Source organism: Nycticebus coucang, chromosome 6 (genome assembly GCF_027406575.1).
Source record: "Nycticebus coucang isolate mNycCou1 chromosome 6, mNycCou1.pri, whole genome shotgun sequence".
NCBI classification, from domain to species: domain Eukaryota; kingdom Metazoa; phylum Chordata; class Mammalia; order Primates; family Lorisidae; genus Nycticebus; species Nycticebus coucang.
Window position 1 is genome coordinate 52,986,861 of NC_069785.1, and position 25,322 is coordinate 53,012,182.

General features: G+C 46.7%; 1 protein-coding gene across 1 annotated transcript in view; it reads right to left on the reverse strand.

Moving 5' to 3' along the window:
- Positions 1-25,071, reverse strand: part of TNFAIP8L3 (TNF alpha induced protein 8 like 3) — a 36,011-nt gene extending 10,940 nt beyond the window's left edge. The window contains exons 1-2 of the mRNA XM_053595484.1: positions 24,935-25,071; positions 1,932-2,070 (exon numbers count right to left, since the gene is read on the reverse strand). Coding sequence (XP_053451459.1) covers positions 1,932-1,953 — 22 coding nt within the window. The 5' untranslated portion in view covers positions 1,954-2,070; positions 24,935-25,071. The remainder of the gene's footprint in view (positions 1-1,931; positions 2,071-24,934) is intronic.
- Between the last annotated feature and the right edge of the window lie 251 nt (positions 25,072-25,322).

Consider the following 25,322-nt stretch of genomic DNA (forward strand, 5'->3'; position numbering starts at 1 on the left):
ACCTCACCTGTCCCCTGGGCTTCCCATTTTCCATGCAAACTTCATCCCTTCCCAGTTAAATAAGAGATGATAAAAGAGACCCATCATCTTGAAATAATTAGCCAGTTAGGGATCCTGAAGGATGAACAACCTCTTCCTCCATATACATATATATATATTTTTTTTTTTTTGAGAGAGAGACAGTCTCACTTTGTCGCCCTGGGTAGAGTACTGTGGTGTCGTCATAACTCACAGCAACCTCAAACTCTTGGGCTTAAGAGATCCTCTTGCCTCAGCCTCCCAAGTATCTGGGGCTATAGGTGCCTGCCACTGTGCCCAGCTAGTTTTTCTATTTTTAGTAGAGACAGGGTCTCGCTTTTGCTCAGGGTGGTTTCCAACTCCTGAGCTCAAGGGATCCTTGGACCTTGGCCTCCCTGAGTGCTGGGATTACAGGTTTGAGGTGCCCACCAGCCTTGGGCTCGTCCTTCAAAATGCAAACACCTCACCAGACACAGACAAAGCCAGCAGTCTTTGTCTTCCTGCCTCCGCCCTCATAACATTGCCCTCGGCTCCCTAAAGGCTGTGATTTCTCACTCACTAGAAACATTAAATAGGCCTTAATGTAAAGCTCCATCTAACTAGGGAAGTTACATTTCATCATTTTTTTTAAATACAAAGGGGACAGTCTCATGTGATAGAAAAATACCACATAGATTCATCAAAATGAGTAGAGATGTAGCTTTCATTTTTAGAGGGAATTCTACATATTTCAACAGAGTTTTATACTGATTTTGTTTTTCATATTGATTGTACAGCTCTGAAAAGTGAATGAGTGTTTGATAATTTTACTTATCAGAGCTAACTGAAGCAGATAATTGTGAAATCACTGGGGGGTGGTGAATCATCTCCAAATCAACAGGTTAATTTTGGAGATCGGAGAGATATTTTTGTCTCACTGCAGAAGAGCAACCATCCCTACAAACAACATCTACTTATACGATTTCCTTAAACAAAGCTTATCCCACCCTATACCCCCCTTGCATCTCATAAATAACTAGTGTCTCTCTGAATGGTGGATTATACCTAGGCATCATGATAGTAAAGTCCACCGATATAGACAGTGCTTGCTTTTCTAAGTGCTGTAGGCATAGTAATTTATCATCTTCTTGCAACACTTCCATGAAGTAGGCACTAATAGCAGCAGCAGCAACAGAAGCATTTTGCATCCAGGAAACCAAGGCAAAGAGATATTAAGCAGCTTGTCTAAACCTGCCACTTGGGAGCGGCAGAGCTAGATGGGGCAGTCTGCCCCAGAATCAGCCCTAGAGTCCTGGACTTCAGCCTGTTGCACTGACTGCTATGTATGGGGTGACAAATGGCAATTAGTAAAAATGTTTTTTGAATTATTGCCCACTTTAAGATGGCGATTAAGCAGTTTTTTCTTCCTGCAAGAATTATTTTTTTAAAAACAACAAAGCAAATCAAACACACAGACAAAACAGAAGGTAAGATAAGGAACACTTGTGGCTACCACCCAGATAGAACCATTCTTAATACTTCGCCCTCAAAGAGGGAGGTAAAGCCTTTTTTTTTTTTTTTAACTCCTCTTTTGCCTCCACCTCCTCAGATCTCACTGCACTTCAGGAGGTGATGTGTTTTCGAATACCCTCAATACCCTCCCTCCTCCTACCAATTGCTCTCCCCCATCCCTTCCCCTCTCCCTCCTCACCTCACCCCCTTGCTAGACTATATTTGGGTTTTATCATTTGTATGAACACATTCTTGTTTATATATTGGTTTCATATTAGTATTGAGTACATTGGATATTTTTTTTCCATTCTTGAGATAACTTTACTAAGAAGAATGTGGTTTGACTCCATCCAGATAAACATAAAAGATGTAAAGTCTCCACCTTGTTTATGGCTGAATAGTACCCCATGGTGCACATATACCACAATTTGTTAATGCATTCATGGGCTGACAGGCATTTGGGTTGGTTCCAAGACTTGGCAATTATGAATTGAGCTGCAATAAACCTTCTGGTGCAAACGGCTCTGTGGTAAAATGATTTCTGTTCTTCTGGTTAGACACCTAGTAATGGAATTGAAGGATCAAATAGAAGGTCAACTTTTAGTTTGTTTGGAGTATTTTTAAGCTTCCAATAAAAGGTGTCATACTACACTGATCCTTCTGCAACTCTGCATTCAACTTCCTGCTTTCAAGATTTATCTAGTTTAGCCATTAAGTTGCTTATATGAATATTTTATATATTCATGTTTTCTGTTGACGGGCAATTTAAGTTCTTTCCACTTTCTGCAGGCAAACAAGTCCACATACGTGTCCCCTTGTGCAAACACACAGCAGCCTCCCCAGTTCTGTATCTAGATCTTGACTGCCAAGTCCTGTTGCAAGGGCTGCCAATTACTTTCCCCAGCGACATTGCACTAATTTTCACTCCCAGCAGCAATGTCTGAGTTCCTGGGGTTCCACTTCCTCATCAACACTTCAAATCATCTAGCTTTTTAATTTCTGCCAGTCTGATAGGTACAAAATGGTATCTTATTTTAATATGCATTTCCTGCTTGGTACTGAGATTCAATATATTTTCATGTTTATTGGGCATTCAAGTTTTTCTCTTCTGTGCATTGTTTATTCATATAATTTACTCACTTTTTTTCAATACTTTTTTCATAGACATTTTCTATGTCTTTTCCTTATCAATTTGTAGGAGTTTTTATATATTATGAATTGTAATCCTCTGCTGATCACATGAGGTACAATTACATCATTCTTGTCAGTAGCATTACTTTTTAACCTTATGATGGTGTCTTTAGTCACACATAAAATTTAAATTTTAATATAGTCAAATTGATCAATCTTTTACTTGAAAAGATTTTTGTATCTCATTTTAAAAATTTCTTTCCTTTTTTTTTGAGACAGAGCCTCAGGCTATCATTCTGGGTAGAGTGCCATGGCATCACAGCTCACAGCAATCTCCAACTCCTGGGCGCAAGCGATTCTCCTGCCTCCGCCTCCCAATTAGTTGGGACTACAGGTGCCTGCCACATCGCCCGGCTATTTTTTTTAGCCATCATTGTTGTTTGGCGGGCTGGGCTAGATCCAAACCCACCAGCTCAGGTGTATGTGGCTGCCACCTTAGCCGCTTGAGCCACAGGCGCCGAGCCTTAAAAATTCCTTTCCTGCCATGAGATGATAGAAGAATCCCATGTATCTCCCAGAAGTTTTAAAGTTTTGTTTTTCACACTTAGGGTTTTAATCCACTTGGAAACTATTTGTACATATTATTTGAGATTGGGAATCTTTTTCTCCTTCCACTGTATTCTATTTATTGAATAGCTGACATTCTTCTGTTCCTGAAAAGGCCCCCTTTTTCTTATTGTTTCCATATTGCATACACCAGTTTCTGAGATTTTTACTGTTTTATTAGTCTATTTCAGTATCAACACCCCATTTTCTTTTTTTTTGAGTAGTTTTTAAATGTCAAATTAATGAGGGTATAAACGTTTAGTCTATATTCTTTTCATTTCTATAGTAAAAGTTCAAGTTGTAGTTGAGCCCCCCACCCAGGAGGCGTGCTGAACGCCCCCACATTGTGCACATTAGGTGAGCTCGCCCTCCCTCCTCCCCTTCCCCTGCTCCTTGCTACTGTACTTGTGTCTTTCTTTCTTTTTTTTTTTTTACAGACAGAGTCTCACTTTGTTGCCTTGGGTAGAGTGCCGTGGACTCACAGCAACCTCTAACTCCTGGGCTTAGGCAATTCTCTTCTCTCAGCGTCCCAAGTAGCTGGGACCACAGGCGCCCGCCACAGTGCCAGCTATTTCTTTGTTGCAGTTTGGCCGGGGCCACGTTCGAACTCTCCACCCTCGGTATATGGGCGGGCATTCTACTCACTGAGCCACAGGCATTGCCCTATACTTGTGTTTCAATACCACGCTTTCTTTTCTTTTTTTCTTTTTTTGAGACAGTCTCACTTTCTTGCCCCTGGTAGAGTGTGTGGCATCACAGCACACGGTAACCTCAATCTCTCGAGCTCAAGCGACCTTCTTGCCTCAGCCTCCCAAGTGGCTGGGACGACAGGCACACCCCACAATATCCGGCTAGTTTTTAGAGATGGGGTCTTGCTCTTGCTCAGGCTGGTAAGTGATCCACTTACCTTAGCTTCCCAGAGGGCTGGGATTACAAGTGTAAGCCACCGTACCCTGCCCAATACCACCTTTTCTTAATTGCTATAACTCATAATAAGTCATAATAAGTCACAAAAGAAAAAAAGAGGAACACTTCTCCATCTCTTCATTCTGCTTAGAAATCGTCTTCAGTATTCTTCCATATGAATTTCAGAATCATTTGATCAAATGCCATGAAGGTCCTATATCAATCTGAGATAAGCTAGTATCTTTATGATAGTGAATCTTCTCATTCATTAACATGAAAGATCTCTCATTTAGTCAGATCTTCTGTATACTGTTTATAGTCCTCACCGTAAAGCTTCTGCATATCTTTCATCAGATTTACTTCTAGGTACCTTAATTTTGGTGTTACTATTAGTACAACTTTTTCTATTACAGTTTCTATATGGTTATTAGTGACGCATAGGAACCCAAGTGATTCCTGTATGTTTATCTCCAGTTGAGAAATTTTGTTGAGCTTTGTTATTAGTTATAATATATTTTATGTAGCATCTCTTAGATTTTTTTCTCCATGTGCACAACATTGCCTGCACAAAATGATTGTTTTCTTCTACTTCCTATTTCTTTTTCTTTCTTTATTACACTGGTGGGAACATCCTGCACAGCGCTGAATAACAACAGTGCTATGCGCATCTCTGTTTTTGTTCCTAACTTTAACAGGATTGCCTTTAAAATTTCCCCACAGAGTATGATGGCTGCTGTGGAGTTTTGACGGATACCACTTATTAAGTTAAGGAATTTTCCTTATATATTTTCAATTTTGCTAAGGCTTTGTTTGCTTTGAAGTAGAAATGTGTATCTAATTTTATCAAATACTATCTTTGTACCAACTGAGATGATCATATCTCTTCTAATATGTGAATTTAACCAATTATTATTAAAAAGTCTTTTGATTAGGTTCAGCGTCTGTAGCTCAAGCAGCTAAGGCACCAGCCACATACACCGGAGCTAGTGGGTTCAAATCCAGCCTAGGCCTGCCAAACAACAATGACAACTACAACAAAAAAATAGCTGGGCGTTGTGGCAGGTGCCTGTAGTCCCAGTTATTTGGGAGGCCAAGGCAAGAGAATCACTTAAGCCGAGGAGTTGGAGGTTGCTGTGAGCTATGATGCCACGACACTCTACCCAGGGTGACAGCTTGAGGCTCTGTCTCAAAAAAAAAAAAGTCTTTTGATTATAATCATAATTGCATTCCCAGGATAAGCCCTTGTTGGTCATGATGCTCATGTATTTAATACACTGGTAAATTCTATTAGTAAATATTGTATTTAGCATTTTACAACTATGCCCCAAAGTGAGATTGGTCTATAACCATTTCCTAGTACAGTTGTCAAAATTTGATGTCAGAGTAAACTAATCCCATAAAATGGATGGCGTAGCTTTTTCTCTTTTTCCATTTCCTGATACTATGTAAGGAGGGGGATTAGCCAGTTTTTGATGGTTTTAGTAAAACTCACCTATACAGCCACTTGTGTCTAGTGTACATTTTCAGAATGGTGGTGAAGTGAGAAATCAATTTCTTTTATTCAGGTGTAGAAGGGCAAGCATCCCCTAAAACAACACACACTTAGGATACTTCATTTAACAACTGTCATAAATTCTCTAGGTTGTTTTTATCTCCCTGAAGCATCCACAGAGTAGTTGTTCTGAATGGTAGGGTCACTGTCAGGAAAAAAAAAAGGGGGGGGGATAAACATTCTCCGCTGGTATAATTTCCAATATTATCCTCCTTATTTTATTTTCAGAAGGGAGACTGAGGAGTTATTTCTAAAAATATTTTCTTTCTTTAGTACTTTTATTAAAACATTTTTATCTGTGCTCTAAGAAAAGTTAGAAAAGACAAATTAAAGGAAGAAAACGAGACCCTGCAGTCCCAGCACATCCCAGTTAGCACGCACATATTCTCCCAAACGGTCTGCCAGGCAAATGCGCTTTAAACATCCATAAACATGGGATTAGTGAAGGTTGTTTCTTCATCGGCCTTCTCACTCAGCCTTCTGAGGGTATCTTTCCAGGCCAGTAAATGCACTTCATCATCATTTTTCGATGACAGCGTATGCCACCATTTCTTCTACCAGTCCCAGATTTCAGTCTTTCCAGGTTTTGCTATAAAGTGTCTGAAGAAAGTTACAAATCAGGAACCCAGGCTGTCTGTTGGGGAAAAGGCTAACAGCGTCTATTGCCAAAAAGCAGCTCGCCTGTCCATGCGGGTGGCTTTGCCCTAAACCTGCTGGTGAAGACAGCCAGGAATGAGAGCGCCCCACAGAACCTGAGAGCAAGGTGGTTCTTCCTGGGGGCGGTGCCAGGGCTGCCAAGCTTGCCCTGACCTTCTCCCGCCTGTAGCTGAATCCTGCAGACCCCCAGCCAGGAGGAGGCGGCCCACAGGTTGTTCATTACAGCCGAGGCCCCCTCCCACCGTAAGCCTCGGCCACCCTCACTCACGTCCCTTCAGCAGAGAGGGTGGCCCTGGCGCCCACTCGGACGTGGCCGGTGCCCGGGCTGCGCCGTGGCTGCATCTCTGCCTTCGGCCCCTGGCGCTGAGCTCTTAGGGACTGAAGCTCAGAAGACCTGAGTCGCCTTACACAAAGGACAGTGCCTGCGGCAGACACTGTTCACCACGTGTCCAGTAATGAATGACGGAGTGAGCCATTTGACGCGTCTGTGTGGTTCTTTGAGGCCCAGATTCCATCTGTTGTGCCTCCCCGACGTGAACCGCAGGCGCTCACACCCCCTCACCTTTCACCCAGGGCTGCCGGCTGGCCCCAGGGCAGCAGCCTCACCCGGGGCCAGACGCGCCCGCTGTGCCCTCCGTGTTCCCTCGAACAGGAACCCGCCCTCCTTGGCAGCAGCACCCCTCCCTACTGCCACCCCGGAGCCTCCCCATTCACGCCCCTTCACACTCAGGAGCTATTTTCATACTCAGGAGCTGCCAGGCGTGGGAACGGCACAGGGCGATCCCCTCTCTGCCGCTCACAAACTGCTCTCCACCACGGCAGGCACCCCAAATCCCAGGCTCGGGCCACCAGACCGCTAACAGGGACACCAGTGGGAGCGTGCCATCACTGTAATATGTGAAATTATAAAGAGAATGAGGCGATCAAAATGTCAGTGGTCGGAATGCTTCAATTTTGGGAGCATAGATACAGGATCTAAAATGTTAAAAAGCAGGGAATAGGATGGAACAAACTCCAGTCTACATGCGAAAAAAGAAACAATTCACTGCCTGTGGCAGTGCGTATTTAAACCTCAAGACCAGGCTACTAGAAGGTGCTCTGATTAATTGATACCACGATACACAAACCCTCTGCTTTGTACTGGAGAGGTGGGAACACGTGAGGGAGGAGGAACCAGAAGGCACTGGGACGATCTGGCAGGCAGACTCCAGCTTGTATTACTTGATTTTTTTTTTATTGGATACGAATGTTGTACAATGACATTTTTGGATTTCAGTCAATGTGAATGTGGAACAGCAGGAAGGAGCACATGTGATACATTGCTGATACTTTTCCTTGTATACATGCTGTAGTAAATTGGTTTTGTCTATGGATTTGAGATCTGGGATGTGAATCAAGCCACATCTGGGGTACCTGCCAATGTCCATGGTCAACATCTGGCCTGTGGAATGACAGCATTGAAGGATGTAGTTTGCAGGTGGCAGGTGGGATGGCACCCACGGGTCCCCCATGGTTGGAGCTCTCAGATCTGCTGAGACCCCTCTTGTGATGGGACCACTCTTGAGTCCAGGGGAGTCCCTGCGATACCATTCAAGGGAAGGAGCCGACTAGCTGTGGAGGCTTGACTTCCAGAAAGTTACTCAGAAATGTGTCTTTCTCTGCGGCTTCCTTTCAAAATTAAACTCTCCCATACTTGTCTCTAAGGCAGTAAATAGCTCAGAATAAAATTTTTTGTACTTCATGGTAATACAAAACAGTATCAGCAAAAGTTTTCGTTACTTTTCAGCTGAGTCACCAGGAATGGTCACTCAAAGATGCTGAGAATGGCTGTCCTGCACCTTCAAGATGCTAGTTATATCCATTTGCTCCCAAACACTGGGTAAACCAGAGAGCTCAGCCCTGGTCCTGACTCGCCGCTGCTGAGCCAGTATCGGGGAGCAGAGGGGAGAGTCTGGCCTCCCATCGTCTCCGGCTGCCCCAACCTGCCTGCTCCGTGCCCGTGGGCCCATCTCTTTACTGTTCTGGTTTCTCAGTCTGTTAAGTGAGGAAACACACTAGATGGTTCTGCTAATTCGTTTTATATTCTCAATTTAATAGTAATCTCTTAAGTATCAGAAATTGAATTTTAAAAAATCCCTTTATCGTCACACTGGTCACAGCCTCCTCCTCTTCCATGCTGGCTCTCTGCCACCCCTCGACCACTCTCCTTGCTTTTGCTGTTCTTCAGAAATGGAATGTCGGTTCGGCGCCTGTGGCTCAAGTGGCTAAGGCACCAGCTACGTACACCTGAGCTGGCGGGTTCAAATCCAGCCCGGGCCTGCCAAACAACAGAAATGGAATGTCTTCTGCTTTTTCCTTGCTCTGAAACACCTGGGACCTTCACGGTGGAGCTTCCAGCTGTCCTCCAAAATGCTGCCCAGCCACAGAGCAGGTGGCTGTGCTGGCTCTCTATGAGGCCTCTTCCTGTGATGGCCTTGGTTCCCTCAGGCCAAACCTCAGACTGCCAGCCCCACCAGGCCCTTGGCCCTGGCAAGCCACCCTGTGCTGGTGTGGATGTGTGTGGGAGCTGTCTCTGAAACCTTAAGGCCAACTCTTCCTGCGGGCCTTACATCCCTGCTGCCCCACCGAGAAGGCAGCATCTCCTCTGCCTGGCCTCACCCATTTAGCTCTGGCCATCTTCTCTCCAGATCCAGGCACGCCCTGCTGCCGCCCTCACCCTTGAACAAACTCCCCACAGCAAGGCCTACTGAAGGAACTCTGGCAGTTCTAGGAGTGGGTAACCTTTGACTGCCGTGTCCACTGTGGCATCCCTGACACATGGTGGGAACTCAAGAATACATTCAAACCTCAAAGAATAAATAATGACTGGTCAGCTGGAGGGAAAGTCTGTAGGACAGTGGAGCTGTGGATTTGTCCTTCCCTGGTTTTCCTCCCACAGTCAATGGTAACTGCTCTCACCAAGGTCACCACAGGGTCTTTCAGTTGCACATTCAATTGTCACAGCATATGAATGGGGGGTTCTGCAGGGGATAGTGGCAGGAGTAGATAGGATAACTATCCTCAGTCCCCGACAGGGAACACCAAAGGCATCCCTGAGACCCTGCTGCTAAGGTATGGGCCCCTCTCCTGGCCCTCCTCCATCTTCCCTGTGTGCTTTAAATCTGGATGTTCTCTTGAGTTCACTCAGGGCACTCTCCTGGAGTGTGAGGTGCTACCCCTGCCCACGTGCTGACCCCTGCCCAACATGCTCCCCAGCCCAGGGTCCCTCCTCCCACCTGGAAATGCTCACCTGGCCTCTCTGCCTGGGTTCTCACAGATGTCTCACCCTCCACATTTAAAAACTCTCTTGGCTCCGTTCCTTAAAACCCCTGAAGCCCTCTTCTTGCATTCTCCATGGCTCTGCCACCTGCCCCCTGTCCAGACAAGGGCCCATCCTTACCTTATTTCTTGGTCTCACTGCCCACATCTATGGGGCCTCAGACTGTCTACTCACCGTCCTTAGCACCTTCAGATGCACCTGCCTTCCTCTGCCTCACTCACACTGCCTTACACGGAGCTCCTCATTTCTTCCTGGAATGCTTGTCTGCCTCCTTCCTCATCTTTGTGCCCCAGCTTCCGTTCTATTTCCTCACTGGGCTGAGAACAGCCTTTGATGATTTCTTCTCCAGTAACATCCTCATCTGGATTCCTATGCCCTTCAAGACCAAGTCCAGATTCCTTAGCATGGCACGCGAGGCCACTCAGCTGACCAACTTCTGCTCAGCCTCACAAACCCTGAACCTGACTCCAGCCCACATGCAGGTCTCCCCTCCTCCAGCTCGCTCATGCCTTGTCCCCTGTGTGCCTTTGCATGTTCTGTCCCTGGACTTGGACACTCAATGCCCTCTCATCCTGTCCCAGCCCCATTCCTACTGCAGGACTTCTAACCTCTGGGCAATTTCTCTCTGCGGTCACCTGCCCCCCAGTACACTCTCATCACCCAGTAGAGTAGTCGGTCTACCTGAACAAGCATTTTTATCTCCCACCAGTCTGTGAACTCCTTACAAGGAAGAAACATAGATTACATCCCAGCAATTACAGTCAGGGATCGAAACAAGAGAACGTCCATTGCATCTCGGTCTTGACGTATTATTGAAACGCGTTCACACTCATGTCAGGAACAATAACGACAACTGGAGCAGCATGACCTCAGACCCTGGAGCCTGCTTCCTCCAACCAGGGGCCCGGGGTTCCCCACTATGCCCCTCCCCACCCGGGCCTGGTCACTGCATCACCCCCTGCGCTGATCTGCCCCTTTCTTTCTCATTTCGTTATTTGTACATTTATTTTCAAAGTAATACAGGTACATTATTTTATGTCAAATTATTTTATAAGGTTTACCCCCAAATAATGTATCCCTCTGGCCCACTTCTGATGTTGGCTCCTTCGAGGGATAACAATTATTTTAGGTGTTTTAATAAATAGTTATCTCTGTGTATTTAAATTACGTGTTTATTTTGTTCCTGATTTTATTTTCTTTTCACTTCCTAGTATAGAAGGTGACAATTTAGCCTTCGTTCCTATTCATGTCTCCTTCTACCTTCCAGTTTGGTTTTTTCTCAACATTTGGTTAAATCAAACTTCAGCGGTTGCCTCACTATGATTTAGACAGGTTCATAGCTGAGTCACAGCGCGTTCTTTGACTGACATGCCTCCATTTCCTTTCTTATTCATCTTGTTTTCCCAGAGTTCAAGCCAGCTTGCTTATCCTTTGGTTAGTTTTCTGTCTGGTGCTAATTCACTCTCAAAGTTCCTAGCAGAATATGAAGTTCTTCTCAATATGTTCAAACACATCAACTTATCTACCACTTAGATTTTTTTTTTTTTCTTTTTCTTTTTTTCCCTTGGGGACACCTCCAGGAGCTGCTGTCCTTAGCTCAAGTCTGGGCTCTTCTCCTTCCCCACCAGATGTACCTGGGTTCTGCTCCATCCTTACACCTTCTCTCCTGTCTTGTGTCCTGATTCTAAGATCTCACAGTTCCCCTTTCTTCACTCACTTCCCTGTTTCAGTGGAGCACTTTGTCTAGCATAGGCCTCAGCAAACCATCTTAAAGGTCCAGAGAGTAAATGGGCCAAAGGCAAAATCGAGAATATTGTGCAGGTGACAGCCTGATTTGGTCTGGAGGCTGCTGTTGGCAGGTTCCCGATTAAGTAGCTATTTACGCAAGGGGCATAGTCAGGTCATTTAGGGGGATCTAACGTGCCCTACAACGACTTTGTTCTACCCATACACTTGATGGATGGTTTGCCTGGGTCCAGAGCTCTATGTCGGAAATCATTCACCTTGAGAATTTCAAGGCATTTGCACCACTGTCGTCTAGTGCTCATTGTTGCTATTGAGAAAACTAGCACATCGGTGATAGCTTGGTTTTTCTTTCTGGAAGCTTTTAAGATTTATGCTTCAGGGTGGCGCTTGTGGCTCAGTGAGTAGGGCACCAGTCCCATATGCCGGAGGTGGCGGGTTCAAACCCAGCCCCGGCCAAAAACCAAAAAAAAAAAAAAAAAAAAAGATTTATGCTTCATGACCAGTCTCCAGGAATGCCCACAGAACTTGGAGTTCCCACTGCCTCATCCCTCGGGTGCCTGGAGGGCCTGTGTGGGTGTGCGGGGGCCCAAGGCAGAGGACATAGAGAGCAGCTTCTGCACCTGAGATACTGCTCGGGAAGGGCAGACTCCAAGGATGAGGTGGATGTGGAAGACGGGGGAGAAGTCAGGAGGAGAAATTGCTTCTGGGGCATGGGAAAAATGGATAGCTCCCCACTTCTGCCTTGGGTTAAGCCAGGCCCAAGAAAGCCAGGGCAGCAGTGACTAGCAGCCCAGCTTTAGGCCCTGTGACTCTCAGGAGAATGGGGCTGTCCTGCAGCACCCCTGCGCAGGACCCCCACTTCCTCAACCATCTGCCCAGCACTCTTAGCTCCTGCCCAGGCTTGGTTCTGCCTGCATGATGTCTTGCTCCTAATTGCCACCTGCTTTCAACAATCTTCATTCTTTGCTCAGGCTCAGACACTCTCATTGGGTTATGACAATTTAGTAGAGCTATTTTTATGTAGAGCTTGTTTTTTAATAAAACAAAACAAAACACCAAGGATGGCTGGAAACAGACCTCTTCACCCATCCCTGGCCTCGGTCTATCACTGACTGTCCTCCTGGGGTGGGTGTTTGGTAACAGTCCTTGCACCTACCACGCTTGCTGGTCTTGGGATGAGCTGTCCGTCATTCTTGGCACACACCTGCTTTCCCCAAGTTCACTCCTATCTCAGTCATTCTGCCTCTCATATTCTCTGATCTCTCCTCTAAAAATCACAGTGGTCATATTCACTCACTTGCCAATTTAACAGTAAGGAAAGATGGCTTTCCCCAAGAAGGGAACTAAGTAAGGTTTTACTGCTTTCTACTTGAAAACTAAGAAAGAGTGGTCTTGTTTTCTTAAATGGGGGGAGGAAATGTTCTGGAAGGGTGAGAAAGCATAGTCTATTCATTGTCATTCACCACTTAATACTAGGCATGTGTTCTGAGAACACGTTGTTAGGCGATTTTGCTGTTGTGTGAACATAATAGAGTGTACTCGCACACACCTAGGTGGTGCAGCCTACTGTACGTTCGCACTACACGCTGTAGCCTATTGCTTCTAGGGTACCAACCTGCACAGCATGTTTCTGTACTGAATACTGCAGGCAGTTGTAACACAATGGCAAATATTTGTGTATTGAAACATATGGAGACATAGAAAAGGTACAGTTAAAACACAGTATAAAAGATTGTTAAAAAGATATACCTTAGGGTGCTTATCTAGGGTGCTTACCAAGAATGGAGTTCACAGGCCTGGAAATTGCTCTGGGTGAGTCAGTGAGTGAGCCGGGAGTGCACACAAAGGCCTAGGATGTTACTGTCACTTCTGTGGACTTTATAAACACTGTCACTTGGACTGTGCTACATTTATTCCAAATGTTTCATTTCTTTAATAATAAATTAACCTTTGCTGACTATAACTTTTTACTTTATAAACTTTTTAGTTTTTTAACTTCTGTACTCTTTTGTCATAACATTAGTTTAAAACACGTGGGGTACAGCTGTACAAAAATATTTTCTTTATATCCTTATTCCATAAGACTTTTTTTCTATTTTTAAAATTAAAATGTTGTTTTTTTACTTTTAAAACCATTTTATTAGAAACGAAGACACGAACACATACATTAGCCTAGGCCTGGGTAGGGGCAGGTGACCAGGACATCACCAGGCGATAGGATTTCAGCTGCATTATAATCTGTCGGCCTGCTTGGATGGGGTTGGCCACTGATTAGAATGTTTGTGGTACCTGACTATTATAATTTTTATCTGAAAAGGAGTAAAAATAAACCATTTTAAAATAATATAACCAAGAAAGGAAATGAAGCTAGACAAAATCCTGGCTGATAGGGAATAGCAAGCATTAAGGGTGACTGTGGCTAATACTAATAGAAAATTAGGTTACAAACTCTGACAAACTTGAGTCTAAACAGTAGGCACTGCTTTCTCCTATGAGCTTCCCAACAGGGCTACCTGTATCTGGTAGGTGAGAGCAGAATCGGGGGAAGGCAGAAGGGCAGGAAGGAACATGGGGACACCACATAATCTCTTATTTTCAGCTCCCTGATGCACCAGGAACTCTTAATTAAATTTCTGCCTAATTCCTTCAGAAATAAATGCACACTTGATATCACACCACTCCTCAATAATAGATTTTTTTTTTCTAAGAATGATGGACTAATACTTCCTAAAAACGAATAATCCTATTCTAATGGATTTCTCAATGTCTTTTTTTTTCTAATTTTAAAAGTAGTAACAACACAAAGTCAATACATGTAAATGAAAATGTGAAAAGTGAAAGTCATTTATATTTAAGATGGGGTCATGGACAGAGGAAGGGTCACAGAGGGAGTGAGGGTCGGAGCTGCCAGGTGCCCACAGCACTGGCCACCCTTCATGACAGACAGGACATCTGTGTCCACAACCCACCCAGCAGGTCTGGGCAGCCAGTCTGTCAGCCTCATCACCCACCTGGGGCCCAGGCCAAGAGGGCCTGGAGGAGGGGCTGGTGAAAGGTGGGGTCACCAGAGGAGCAGTCCTGGGAGGAGCCATGACAGGGCCACGGAGGACTGCTCTGGGGGAAAAGGAGCACAGGGAACTGAGGGAAGAGCAAGCTTAAGGAGAAGGATGCAGGGACTCGGGACAAGGCTGCAGGAGGGTGAGCACTAGGACAGGCCCCTGTATTTCACTGGGTTGCTACTTATAAAGCACATTACCTGATGAAAGCTACATGGACTCACTGAAGGAAAAGCCGGAAGAGTACTAAGAAGGAAATCAAAGTTACCTGTCAACTCATCACATAGAGTGGTTTATTTTGCTTGAGCACGAAAACAATTCTAAGTGTTCCCCTGTGTGAATGTGATGGGATCTTTCCTTCAAATATGCGTGTGTGCACATTTGTGTATACACACACAGACAGCAAACGTGGTATCATAGGCTATTTTGCCCTCTTTGTACAACATTATAATGTGAACATTTCTCTGTATCATCAAATGTTCTTTAGTTTTTCTTCACAGCTGAATCACTGTGAGAAATGTCATATGTTTTTAATTATTCAGTAAATGTTTGACTAAATATTAAAGTTGCTTATTGAGGTTGGGTACTTAGTTTTGTTTCTGCTCCCGTCCCCCTTGAGACAGTTTTAGTTAATTATTTCTGTTCATTTTATTTTTGGGGGGGATTAAATAGTGAAAATCTGCTACTTTTGTGACCGTGATACTTTAATCACTGTGAATCTGTTTCTTCACTTGTAAACTGGGAATAATAATACCTGCTTTATGCATGTCATAGGTTTGCTATGAGAAATGTGTATCTGATGTTTCATTGTTTTTATGACTTCACGGTTTCATTTGAGGGACTTGGTGGCTGTCATGGCCACCAGTAGAGTTGGGAAAGGTAGTGGCCAGGAAGTGGATGTAGTGAAGTGTCCCCTGGGCAGTGAGGAGAGGCCTGGGGTCTTTGGATGTCAGGACTCTTGTTCAGGAGTGAGGACTGGGCTGGACCACAGCTTTGGGAATCTTTAGCTTCTCAAAAGCTTACAACTTTCATTATAAAAATGAATGATCTTTTCCAAAAGGAAATGTTTTGTCAGAAAAGAATAAGGCAAGAGCTCTACCTTTGGGGACTCACGTAGGAAAAAGAAATTGATGAGGGATGCAAGAATAATAACTGAGGAAGGTACAAGGAAACCAGGATTGTACAGTCGGAGACCTTAAAAAGAAAGAGTCAAGGAAATGCAGTTTTAATTCCCGCCAGCTATCACTCTGGGCACTCTAAAGGTTGACCATGTGCACACTTAGCTCTGCCTGCCTTGTTCGACTGAGACACAATGAGTGACTTAGGAAGTTAACTTCTACAACTTCTAACTTCATCGCTTAACAGAGATGAACAAGTTTACAAGTTTCTATACAATTACAAAGAATCAATCCAAAGAAAGATAAAACATAATTGAAGAACAGTTAATAGCCATTTAAACACAAAGTAAATTAACCTTTGCAATTGTCCCTGGGCATCTGCAGAACCTACCAAATGACTCTCAGGTATTAAATATGAAAAAAAGGAAATAATCGTCTGAAGGCTGCACACAGACTCTTTGAACTGAGAAAGAGGAACAGGCCTGACTCCAGGGGAAGGGGGCTGCTGGGGAAAGCACTGGTGTGGCCTGTGGTGGGCTGGCCTCAAACAGTGCCCAGCATGGAGAAACCTGAGAAGGGAAATGCAGGTGAGAGGAGGGAGCGCTGAGAACCCAATGGAAGATGTCAGAAGGAAAAAGAGCAGAAGTCTTTTTGATACCTTAATACTCAAAGTAACTCAGATCCTTTTTTTTTTTTTTTTTTAACTACATATGTTTTTGAGGAAGGAGAGAGGATTCACAGAATCTGGCCTCTAGTTCTGATTCTCACACTGCCTGGCAGTGTAACCAAATGTTTTCAGCAGCCCCTGGTAAACATTTCAGAAGTGAGACTCTCGTTCTCTTCTAACCCCCCTCTCTCTAAATAAAGCTCTCTCGTATCTTTTCCAGATTGCTTTTGGACTGCATTCTTTCCTTTGGAAGAAGAGCATCCTCTCTCAGGGCTCAACCTCATTTTCTTCCTTCTACTGTTTTCACATAATCTACCATGAACTTAGACTTCTTAGGTCAGGAAATAACGTTACTAAAAAGCAGTAACTAAGCGACAATACTGGAAACCCAAACTGAGTCACCTGGGCTTTGAATCTCAAGTTCTTTCCACTATGCTGAAGTCACACCTTTGAGCCAAGTCCTAATGTCACCACCTCCTGGGGATTCTACATTTGAAATGGTTCTAAATGTTGGGGTAGAAAAAAAAAGGCTTAGGCCCCAATTTAAGCATTCTCTGAAAAAGGAACATTTGTCTTTGGCACCTCTCTTAACCCTGCTTTTCAATCCACCATCTCTTACCAGGCCCCCAGGAACTAGAAGCAGCCCATGGCTGCTGAGTCCTTCCAGGGCCTTCTTCCTGCAGCAGCTTTGTGCAAACTCTCCCCATCTTCCCTCCCAAACCGCCCTTCACAGCCCCATTCTGGAGCCCATGTCAGCCAGTCCTTACCTGCCTGTTACTGGGCTAATGCAGGGAGTGTCACAGCTTGAAACAGGGCCTTGAAGAGATACAATGTCCTGACCCAACAGAAGGGTCCCATGGTCAGGGTTCTGGGCACAGTGGGAGCTGAGTGGGGGAACATAGCTGCACCCATCAATCTAACCTGTGGTCTGCCTTGTAAAAGAGATGAGTCTTGGGAGTTAGACTGGCTTCCTTTCCATTGATAAGCTGTATAATCCTGAGCAAGTCAATCTCTCTGTGCCTCAGTTTCCTGATCTATAAAATGGGGCTATTTATAGTATGTAGCCCAGAAGGTTGGTAAAAAGACTACCATACAAACAATGAACCCAGTGCCTAATACAGTGTAAATGCTAACTGATATGAAATAAATACAAATTCAAAATATCACTTTTATTTTCCATTCAGTACCAGCCCTCTGGGGCTGGGCTCTTGCTGGGAAAGATCTAGTTTCTTTAACCTTTAACCCCCAACCTCAGTCTTCTCTCTCTCACTTTCTCAATATTATCCAAAAGAAACCAAGGAACCAGGATTCAAATGTGGCAGGAAAGAGCTGCCGCAGATGCCCACCAGGCAGACAGCCCCCCCATATTCTATTCCTTCTTCGCCACTTTCCCAGCGTAACCCACAGGCCCAACTCGGGAACGTGGGATGTGCATGCTCCCCAGCAGCAGCTCTGTACAGAGCTCCCTCCCTCGTGCAAAACTGGATGCCACTACTACAAAAATATAAACTGGGAGTCTCCACAGATCTACGTATCACTAAAATGCTTCCTTTCGGGGTTAGAATCGTTTTACGGAAAGCATATTTTACTTTTGACACAGAACCTAGATGCCAGTGGCTGCCCCTGTGGCTTTTCAACAGTTTAAAGCAATATTAGACATCACCGAAAGTCTCTCTCTCTCTCTTTTTTTTTTTTTTTTCCCAGAGAACCAAGTTAGAAAATACTGGTTTCTATTAGGGTGTGTCTAGCACTTTCTGTGCTGCCAAGTCTTCCATTTTTATAGTCTGCACACTGGTAGATTTTCCATGAAAAGGCTCAGATTTATTCCCAGGCAATGATGTTTAGGAAACCCAATATGAACGTGAAGACTGTTCTAAAGCAGCCTCAGCATTTGTGCCACAAAGTTGCCTAAAAACACCATTTCTGATACATAATAAAATAACATTTTCCAGCATACCTTTATATATGGGGGTTGCAGGGTATTTGCGCTCCTTCTATGATTTTTTTTTTTTTTTTTGGATTGAGCTGTTAGAGGAAACTTGTCTTTTATACCCTTCTCTATCTTTTTACTTCTATACTTATATAGAATACAGCCCAAACACCCACCTACACAGGCATTTTACATAAAGAGTTGGAAGCCAAGTGACTGAAAAAACAAAACAAAACTATTTCTTTATAGAGATTCACGTGTGAATTCAAGTGAAAGCTGATGGTGACTTTGGAGGAAGATAAACCAGTTGGAGAAATGTGCTAATGGAAAGTGTGACTATAATTTGGCTTTGCTGACGAATGAAAAAGCAGGTGCTGTATCTTTTTAAGAAAAAAAAATGTAGAAAACAGAGCTTTATAAGTACAAACTTGTATATATTTTCTCTCTACCTCCGACAGCCTTCCTCCTCCAACTGTAAATCACACTGTCCCATGCTCCACACCCTATGTTATTTATTGCTGGTGCTGCCCAATTTCACAGATTCAGTTTTGGTTGGGTGTTTTCTCTAACATGGCCGCAAACCACTTGAAGGTAGGGCCATATCTAATTGTGTCTACTACCGCAGCACCCAGCACCACTGGGAACACAAAACAGCCCATCAAGCAAAAGCTGTTGGATTGTGTGGATGGAACAGACAGATGCGGAGCTAGGAGGGGAGAGCAGACACTTCAATCTGGCAACTTACAACTGGCCAGAGAGGTCCAGCTAATGTTTACAGTGCAATGACCAGCCACTGAACTCTGCCGGTAGACAGGGCTGCCGTCCCTGATGAAACATCCTTGCAGAACTGTGCAGCCCCCCTGCAGTGGTCACTGCTACAAACTGCCCTGATTTCTCTTCAAGAACTGAAAGGAGTAGCCCCTCTCAATGTCACACCCTGTTCCCTGGGATGCCTCATTTAGGGGCATAAAGTGTGGCCCCTCACTCCAACTCAGGACAGTTCCGAAGGGCCATTCCAGCCCATCCCAGAGCTCCCTGTGGGCTTGGCGGTTGCCCAACCTGCACTGCCGCTCAGCTTCTCTCTCTGCCCTCTCTACCCGCTTTCCTTCCCTTGCCTTCTACAGCTATTAAACCTAAGAGAAGTCCCAAACAAACCTCCACACACTGCCAACCTCCGTCTCAGAGTCTGCTTCCTGGGGAACCAACCTACAACACCATTCACGCACCCATCTGTCCATCCATCTAGTCAGCCACTGCGTTCAGGGTAGCTGGGTAGTGTGGGATGATAAAGATGGAAAAAAAAAAAAAAAACCCAACCCCAATCCTTGCCCTTAGGGAACAAACTTACAGTACAGGAATAAACCATAAAGTACACAATAGATAAAAAGTGACTGGAACATACATAACCCGGGCTGTAATCCCAGGCAAGGGAAGTCAGAGTCTTCACGCACTTGCGGGCTTGCAGCCATCAGCGCACACAACCTGTCTCCCCACCCAATTTCTGAAGTACACTGTAGACCGTTTCCTTCTCTTTCTTTACATTCCCGTGATTCTTAATACAGTGTCTCCAATAGTGCAAGAAACTTGAAAACATAAAACCAGATAAAACTCTGAAGCAAACAAAGCTTGGGCAACTATACTTTATAGCATCAGCCCCCAAGCTTTTTGGTTTCATGGAAGACAGTTTGTTCGCAGAAGAGAGTGGGGTGAACAGGAGGAGGAGGAGCTCAAGCGGTGGTGCTGTGCAGCCGGCCTCCTCTGACCCCTCCCTACAGGTCTACAGCTGGGGGTTGGGGATCACAGCTTTATAGGACGGGTTCCTAGATGCTGGCTTGGCCTTTCAATGCAAAGTTCTCAGGAGGTTCCTCAAGATGCTCTGTCATTTACAAAGTCCATAAAATCTCAGGAACATGGAAAAGTACAAGACAAAATCCTGACTGCAAAGCAACTGCTCACCGTGCTGACGAGGTGCAGATTCGTGCACATTTCTACAAACAGGCACAAGAAATGGGAATATGACTAATAGCCAAATGGCACATCATCCCAGGCTGCCCCTTCCCTCAGCTGGCCAGCCCATCCATTGTCCATCTGTGACTTGAGGAAGACAACCAAACAGCTTCCACCTTACAATGAGAATCACCAACCCCCCCAAACTCACAATCCCTGAAAACCAGTGCAGCTGCATAATTTACCAGGGGAAAGAACCTTTAACCAAAGAACCTTTAACCCCCCCTGACAAGTGGCTGAAGGAAGGGGGAGCATCTTCATCCAACTCAACATGCCACCATCTCCTTCCACTCTCCCTCTCTTTTTACCATTTGTACAATCTGTCACAACTTCTGTTGTTGATTTCTCTGAAATGCCATTTACTTCCTTCCTTTCTGCCTTAGTGTCACTGCCCTTTCCTGTGCCGTGGCCACACACATCCTGGGGGCAGAGGTGACAAGCCCAGGTAAAACCCAAATTTCTCCATCTCTGCTGGGTGCAGCTTCTGAAAAGCCAGCTCTCCTATGAACACATCTCTGTTCAACAATCATGGGGGCCCCCAGGCACTCAGGACCAAGGTATTAAGACCCTGTTATAATTGGCCTTCTTACACTCACCTAGTTTTATTTCCTGGGACTCTCCAGTATATGCCCGCTATTCTAGTTGCCTGTATATCTGTGTCTTTGTTCAAGCTGTATCTGACTCTGGGAGTGTCTTTTCTCCTCCCCTACCCATTTCTTGTTACTTGGTTAGGACATATGGGAGTAGAGAGACAGGAAAGGCAGAGTTATAGGCCTGCTGTTTCCCCAGTCCTCTCTTTCTCTTGGGGTTCCCCTACCATTCCAACTCCATCACAAGGATGCCCCCTTGACTCCACTGCCCTGGACCATCTATTTGGGGGGGGGAGGCAGGGTTGTATCTGCCCTCTGCTAGGTAGATGCCTTGGTCTTCCAAGCCAGAAAGGGAAAAAGTTGACGTCGCTAACGTTTACTCCCCTGTTGCTTCTTAGGAAAGACTCTCAACTACTCCCGAGAGGATACACCAAGCTCTAAGATTTCTGAGAGATGGATGGTGGGTTTGCCAAAGGAGAAACTGCCAAGCTGAGTCCTTGGAATGAGTCCAGTGTTCCATAAACCCTGCCTTTTTCCTAATCATAGAAAGATCCATAAAATGATAGAAAGGCTGAGGAGAGCTGCAGGCAGCAGAACGACCTAGAGGCATCCCAGTGCTTTCTGAAAAACAGAAAATCCAGGAGGAAACAACCTCCCGCCCCCTGCCCCGCACCACATGCGCGCAGTGGGGAGACCTTTGGAAGAGTCTCTTGAAAGGGTACAATAAATAGTGAGTGGTCTGTGGAGATTTCCTCCCTCTTCTGCCAAATGACAGGAAGGTGACCATGATGGGCAAAGGTGAAGGGAGGAGGGTCAGCACCTCTGGGGCCTCCTGCCACCTTGAAGGGAACAGGTTTACCAATGGAGTAGGGGTGAAGGGAAGGGGGTTGCCCCCACTTCTTCTATGTGGAGCAGCAGGAAAAAAGAAACTCCTTCATTTCCAGGTTAGCTGGACAAGGGGCCCTCTGCTTTCCACAATTCTCCCTAGGGAGGAGGAGAGGGTGGTGAAAGCTGCGGATTGGAATGTCCCCATTTTTTTTCTTTTTGAGACAGAGTCTCACTCTGTTGTCCAGACAGAGTGTTGTGGCATCATAGCTCACACTAATCTCAAACTCCTGGGCTCAAGTGATCACCCTGCCTCAGCCTCCTGAGTACAGCTGGGACTACAGGTGCCTGCCACAACGTCTGGCTATTTTTTAGAGACTGGGTCTTGCTCTTGTTCAGGCTGGTCTCAAATTCCTGAGCTGAAGCAATCCTCCCACAGTGCTAGGATTACAGGCATGAGCCACTATGCCCGGCCACCATCTTCATCTCTTGAGCGGGAAGATGGATGATGATGAGAAAGAGGTAAATTGAAAATACCCCTCAACACACACATACACACACTAGAGAGAATGAGACTGAAAAGGGGGAAAATTCCAAACAAATCTCTTTAAGCAATTATATTAATGCAACAATAATGATGAAATATTAATCATCTTACACATGCCTAACGATTACTATTTTATGAAGCTGGGGTCTGTTGTTCAGCAATCTTCTTACAACAATTAAGCCAATCAAGTGATAGTCAAAGTAGTTACCATTTACTGAATGATTACCAGGAACACTCTTGTGTTCTTTGATTTAATTTTTGTAAGTCCCGGTAGCACTGTTGTTCTCTCCATTTTACAAAGAGGAAAACTGAGGTTAGAGAGGTTAAGTAACCTTAACCTTGCCCATCCAGTGAAGATGGAAATCCAGGTCTGTCTGATTCCAAAGTCCAGCCTCTTAACCTTATAAGGTCCATTTTATGACAAGTCTTCACAAGTCCAGGCAGGAAAGGGTGTGGAGTTGGGAGCAGCTCTCTCTTCTCAACTCCCTAAGAGGCTGGCCCACACAGAAACACACCTAAGAACTCCAGAGGCCCGGATCACTCTGCTGCCTTTCTCAGCTACACACTCATTCAGCTTGCACAGTGCAGGTCCTCAGAGCACGGTGCAGGTCCGCAGAGCAATGCCAAGTTTCTTGCACGGCCAAAGGTCAATCTCTAGGGGTGGAATACCTGTCATTTAACTTGTATCTGAATCTGCAGCAAGGGTTTCCGTTTGACAGGAGGCAGCCGTAAGCAAAGCATCCACTTGTGAAGCTTTGTCACAGAGAATACTTTAAGACTAAAAATAATGAGGGAAACTGAATGCCGTGTCGAAGAATGGCTTGTGACATTAAAATAAATGTTCAACTTGTGAGATTCATGCACATGCAGAGAGAAGAGAGGACTATAGCAAACAAATGGTGACAGCTCCGTGGAGCTGGCCGCCCCACTCTTCATCCCACCCATCTGACCTTAGTGGTATGTTTGGTGTTAGCTGTGCACAGGCTTCCGACACAGACTCATGTAAGCATACTCAGGGATATCAGACACCAGGGTGGGCTGGGGGAGAAAACAGCAGGGTGGTGAGAACTTTCTCCCAAGTACCAAGGAGTCTGCAGTCTCCTCCCCTCCCCCACTTCTCTACAGGCCTTCTCCTCCTCCCCCCTCCCTCAAGCAGCAAAAGGGATGGAGGCTGTGGCACGGGTAGCCTGAGTGTTTGTTAGTCCCCGGGATTTTGAGAGACTCAAGTGTCAGTGTCAATGTGCCTCCTCCCCCTTTATCTCTGGAAATGTACTTAGATACACACAAAACACCTACAGCAACTTTTAACGATGAGCCCCCTGTGAAGCAAAATCTTCGTGCTTTATAGTCACAGAAACACAGGCATGCAAAGGGCTCATGTTTATGAATTACATCCACACATACCTACGCAGAGCAGGTGGCTCTTGCACACATGCGCGCACACACACACCACACACACACAGAGGAATCCTCGCGAGGCCTTCCCTCTCGGCCAGGCATCCATCCACCTACCCAACTCCATGGTGTAGACCACAGCTGTCCTCTGAGGGACCTGGTGCAGGTGAAGGGTGTCACTTGGCCCTGCCTACTGCCTGGCTGTGAGAGTGGGGCAAGCCCCGGAACCTCTCTGGACCTCTGTAAAATAGAGATAATCCCCTGGCGAGGTTCTGTGAGGACGAAGGGGAATAATAGACTCAGGGCGCAGTCCTGCCTGGTTCCTTAACCTGCCTTTCCTACACCCCCGCCTGGGCTGACGGTGCCTCTCTGTCACTTGGTCCCCACCCTCGGCGCTCTGGTCTGACACAGGGAAGAGTAGGTGCTAGACCCGGGCTGCGCTTGGCACCAGGAGGGTCCCAGCCTGTGACCCGGCGCTGACCTTCAGGGCTACGCGAGCCCGGCGGGCCGGTGCGGAGGGCGAGCGGGTCCCAGGTGCGCTGCCCGGTGAGCGGGGGGAGGAGCCGTCTGGCGGAGGCTGGCAGACCCCGCGGCAAGGCAACCCACGGCGTGGGTGGCTTCCTCCTGTTGCTCAGTATCAGGGAGCGGCGGGGGAGGACATTCATTTTTCCCCCGAAGTATGCATCCACCTATTGCTTTGATAACTATCGACTGTGAAAAGCCGGCGGCGCCTCTTAAAGGCGAAACCCGGCTGCGGTGCCCCCGCGTCTGGGTTCGGGGACCCTCCCCCGGACCTCTCTGCTGGCTGCGCGGTAGTGATGACGAGCGCTTCTGCACCGGCTGGCCAGGAGCCCCAGGAACCGCAGTCATGAGCTGTGGTCTGACCCCGGCCATTCACTCGCGGGTCCTTTTCTTCCCGGAGTATATCCCTCTCGGACCCGGTCACCTGCTCCACAGCGTGGCTTTGGCGCCCGGAGTTCGAGGACCGGGCCGGAGCTCGGAAAGTTATTTCAAAAGGCAGACGTGTTGCAACACCGGCCGCAGCAAACTACAGGAGCTGGTTGCCCTACTCTTCCCCACCCCCACCCAGCCGGGGCGACCCGAGCCCGCCGCAGTCTCGACTGGCAGCGCAGACAGCCACCCGCGAAAACGCCTTCTCTCCCCTCTGCGCGCCCAAGTGCTGTGAGCTGGGGTAAGCCCCGAAACAAACTCAGAGAGCGGAGCAATCCCCAGTCCTGGCCTGGAAGGGATCCGGCTACTGGCGATCGGCCTCCAGCCTGGCAGCTCCAAGAAATACTCGCGATTTCCTGCCCCAGCCTCCCCTCCTCCCCAGCCCCAGCCCTCCCGGCTGGGCAGCCGCGGCCCCTCGGTACCTGCGGCGGACACGAGCTCGCCCTCGCTCTGCTCCCCGGAATCCGAATCCATGCTGCGGGCTGCTTGCTGGGCGTCCACGACCACTTGCCGGTCTGCGGGGCGCTCGGGGTGCCGTGGCGCACTCGGTGCGGGCAGCCGGGCGGCTAAAGCCCGGGCAGTGCGCTGCGGCCGCGGCCGGGGGCTGCTTCGCAGAGGCGAGCGCCGCCCGCGCCCAGCTCCCAGTGCCCGCCGGCCGGTGCCTGCGCGCCAGGCGAGCGCGGGGCGGAGGGTGGAGCACTCGGGAGAGAGTCGGGAGGAGGAGGGAGGCACGAGCGCTGGGGAGCCGGAGCGTCCGGCGCCCAGCGGGGTCCGCGCTGGGGTTAAATACTTCGGGGGCGGCGCCACTCC